Consider the following 3,632-nt stretch of genomic DNA (forward strand, 5'->3'; position numbering starts at 1 on the left):
AATTACGTTTTCAGCAAAAACTCGGTTTGAAACCACGTTTTTCAAGAAAAACACGAAACGAAACTGCGTTTTTTTATTTAAACAAAATAAAAAATTGTTATAAAAAAACTCAACACGAAACTGCATTTTTCGTGTATTTTTAAAAATTTCACCCGAAACGCCGTTTTCAAGTGACATTTAGGGTCAAAAATTCAAAAAATGACATTGAGGGTAATTTAATTTGACCCCAAATAGTGACAGTTGGGGGCCTTAATTCTAAAGAAAAAGGGTAAAAACATCAAGAATCTGGTCTACCAAGGATTGAAACACACCACGATAATTCAACAACTTGGACTTTGACCTTTTATTACAAGATAAAATTTTAAGAACTTCGGGAAGAAAAGAGCGTCTTTAGCTCGATCTACTAAACTCTGCTGTCAATATCATCAATATCTATCTAGCTTCATTTTATGAATGCTTCAAACGTCTATGGTTTAGGAGAACATTATTGATTCTAATGTAAGCACTGATGTTTCGGCAGATACCAATTTCATTTCTGCATTTTGCAAGCAGAGAGTCGTCCCTTCCGCTGCTGGAACTTGCTTGCTGCATATGCATTCGATGCTCCAAGGTACTGCGTACAAAATGAATATCTGCATTAGTTTTTCAATATGAAAAGAAAAGACCCAGGCATATACATGATGTCGGTGTGTACTTGAACCAAATACTTGAACAAATGACTCCGAATAAATGGGCAGCCAGTCTTTATCTCTATCCGGAACAATAAAAACAACTAAATTTATAAGTTTAATAAGGACCCTTTCAACCAAATAGCTTTTTCTTCTCTTGCAAGAACATTTATGGAGTAAAATGGTTGGTAGTAGAACCTGGTATCATGATCTAATTTCACTAGATTGAAGAAAATAATAATCTCGGAAACTGGATTCCAGAGAGTTAATAACCTAAAACCAGTGGATGTGGATGTGGTCTTAGGGTGAAGCAACATTTTCTCAGATCCAGCTAGAATCAATGCACATAACAAGGCAGCAAAGCAATCATGGAGCCTTGTTGATTTGTTATCGCTTTCACATTATCCTTGACGAAATTTATACACCATGCCTATTGTATAAATTTGACATCGAACACATGCCTTATAATAAGATAATATAGCTACGGAAATATGCACTCAAGTTGAAATGCAACAAAAGATCGTCATAAGAAAAGCAAATCAACAATAGGCAGGACGACACCATGAAGCATAATCATCCGAGTACCAAACCACTTGGATACAATTTAGAAGTAGTTCTGCACATATCTGTAAGAGTTTCAACTCAAACTCAACCATAGAAACACTTTTATTTAACTTATAAGCTTTAGAAAAATCTAGGTACCTTGTGTCTGAAAGATCTAATGACTGTTGCCAACAAATGGTCTCCTGCTATTTGTCTGACTCGCTGTATCAATTCCTGTCTTGAGATCTTATTATCCTGGAATAAACAAAAGAACAAGGTTATTACACAGGGGCAGAGCAAAATATGCTAAACACTACTACTTCAAATTTTTCAAGGACTTCTTACTCTATTATCGCGGTGATGCTTCATAATAAGATCGGTTGCATCCGGTGGCAAGACTTTAGCCAGAGTAGAAATTAGAGTTGGAAACGGCATCCAAGGTGAAGTTGGTTTTCTCAATGGAACCTTCTGATTACCTGAACAAAGAAAAACACACATACAATCAATTCTAGGTCCATGTCATTTAGCAAAAAATCAAAATAAGCCATAAATTTGATGGGTCACTTACCATTTGAGCAAGGTTGAGTTGTGAAAGTGATTAAAAATTCCGGCAAAATGTGGGTATTCATCTGAGTACCCCAAACAATATACTTCTTGGGACATTCTAAGTTGTCAACTCCAGAATCAAACTCACTGGAACTTGGATGAAATTGTTGTGAACCAGGGCTAACTAGTTCAACCCTCCCCAGTAGAACTCGACAGAGCAGAAGATACCTCAGTCCATCCTCACCTTCAACTGCAGATTGCACACTGCATAATTAAACCACCAAAATACAACTTCATTAGTTACCTCACCTATTTTGACAAATTAGTATACAAAATCGAAAACTCAAGCAAAAAACAGAACAAAACAACTACTGACCTTTCAAGAGGTGCATAAAAAGGAGACAAATAAACACCAGTACCATAAGAAACCTGTGTTTCATCTCCTCTACTAAAATGACCAAACCCATGTGAAAGAATCTTATAAACCTCATCTTTTCTAGCACCATACCAAGCATACTTAACATTAGCACCACCACTCATCTTCTCCATAGCCTTTTGAAAAACTCGAAAAGAATGAAACCTAGCCTGATAAGTAAAACCAGTAAAAAAATTCCTACAAACACCCTCAACTTCAACATCCAACCCAAGATTTCCCAAAGCCAACAAAAGCCTCCCTGCAATAGTCTTGTAAAGCTGATCTTCCTCATTCAACATCATCAATTTCTCCCCTGTTGATTGAAACTCACACTCATTTTTTCCCACAACCATGCTTTCGCAATCCGAAATCGAAGATTCTTGATCCTCATGATCAGTCTCAGGATCAGAATCATGTTCAATACCCTCATTCTCAATTCCCATGTTCTCAAAAACCCTGTTCTCGACATTGTAAATATCTCTGTTTTCATTAGTCCTGTCTATATCTAAAGAAAGATTGATCAAGTTTGCCATAGAGAGATATATAGCAAACTAATATATGTCACTATTTTGTATTGTAACTATGTTGTTAACTTGTATATGTAATAATACAACACAAACCTAAGTATATATATGAGTTATGTTATGTAATAAAAAGAACTGGACTAAGAAAAGAATAAGAAGGGTGAATGGTGCAAATACAATATGTATGTAAGTATAGAAGTAAGAAAAGAATAAGGAATCAAGAACCTGATTCAGATTCAAAGGAAGCTGTAAAAAGAAGCTAAACAAGAATCTGAACTAACAAAACATACAAAACACAAGTGTATGTATAGGTTTAGGACCAAACTGAAGCACAAGAAACAAACCAATTGGGTTGTGTCTTGTAATAAACAAGGTGGTTGAAGAAACAGTAATTTTTGCAAGGGATGAACAAAGCGTGCAGAGGTTTATATATATAGAGGGATGAGAATAAATTAAAACTAATATAATATTAATGGATTCATACGTGCAAAAGGAAAGATTTGCGTGATAGGCGGTTTCTTGGGGCGTAAGTAATTTGTTCTTTTTTTTTGTTATTTAATTGTTTTTTATAAATAGCTTAAATTAATAATACTCTCTCCGTCCTTAAAAACGTTTGCTCTTTGTGTTGAACCTGTTTGTCAATGCTTACTTTTGATTGTTAATATCTTTAATTTCGTATTACTATTAAATATAAAATTTCATTGTATTAAAATACTCATAAATACGAATCCAACAAAATCACTCATGACTATGTTTGATCTTATAAATTAGACGTAAATTAGTAGTTAATCGCTTACGATAAATAGTACAAAAAGTCAATATAAGAAACACATTTTGGGACGGAGGGAGTAATAGTTATAATTAGGAAGTACTAGAAGTAGAAATCAGATGCGACGTGGCTTATCGCTTCACGCTTTTTGTTTTTGCCTTCTCAAG

At 34.6% G+C, this 3,632-nt stretch overlaps 1 protein-coding gene across 1 annotated transcript; it reads right to left on the minus strand.

Moving 5' to 3' along the window:
* Nucleotides 1-316: 316 nt before the first annotated feature.
* On the minus strand, nucleotides 317-3,087 carry LOC141723701 (putative inactive poly [ADP-ribose] polymerase SRO5). The gene is made up of 5 exons (XM_074525564.1): nucleotides 2,134-3,087; nucleotides 1,780-2,021; nucleotides 1,557-1,687; nucleotides 1,371-1,466; nucleotides 317-613 (listed from the first exon to the last, which is right to left on the minus strand). Exons 1-5 carry the CDS (start codon nucleotides 2,703-2,705, stop codon nucleotides 530-532), a joined length of 1,125 nt encoding a protein of 374 aa, XP_074381665.1. The 5' UTR covers nucleotides 2,706-3,087; the 3' UTR covers nucleotides 317-529.
* Between the last annotated feature and the right edge of the window lie 545 nt (nucleotides 3,088-3,632).

The sequence above is a fragment of the Apium graveolens genome, chromosome 5 (assembly GCF_009905375.1).
Source record: "Apium graveolens cultivar Ventura chromosome 5, ASM990537v1, whole genome shotgun sequence".
In the NCBI taxonomy this organism is placed as follows: domain Eukaryota; kingdom Viridiplantae; phylum Streptophyta; class Magnoliopsida; order Apiales; family Apiaceae; genus Apium; species Apium graveolens.

Excerpts from the sequence above, each read along its gene's own strand:
- LOC141723701 (XM_074525564.1), bottom strand. The coding sequence starts at position 2,705 with ATGGCAAACTTGATCAATCTTTCTTTAGATATAGACAGGACTAATGAA. Across the intron at positions 1,688-1,779 it reads AACTCAACCTTGCTCAAATG|GTAATCAGAAGGTTCCATTG; the intron begins GTAAGTGACCCA and ends TTCTTTGTTCAG. Across the intron at positions 1,467-1,556 it reads AGCATCACCGCGATAATAGA|GATAATAAGATCTCAAGACA; the intron begins GTAAGAAGTCCT and ends TGTTTATTCCAG.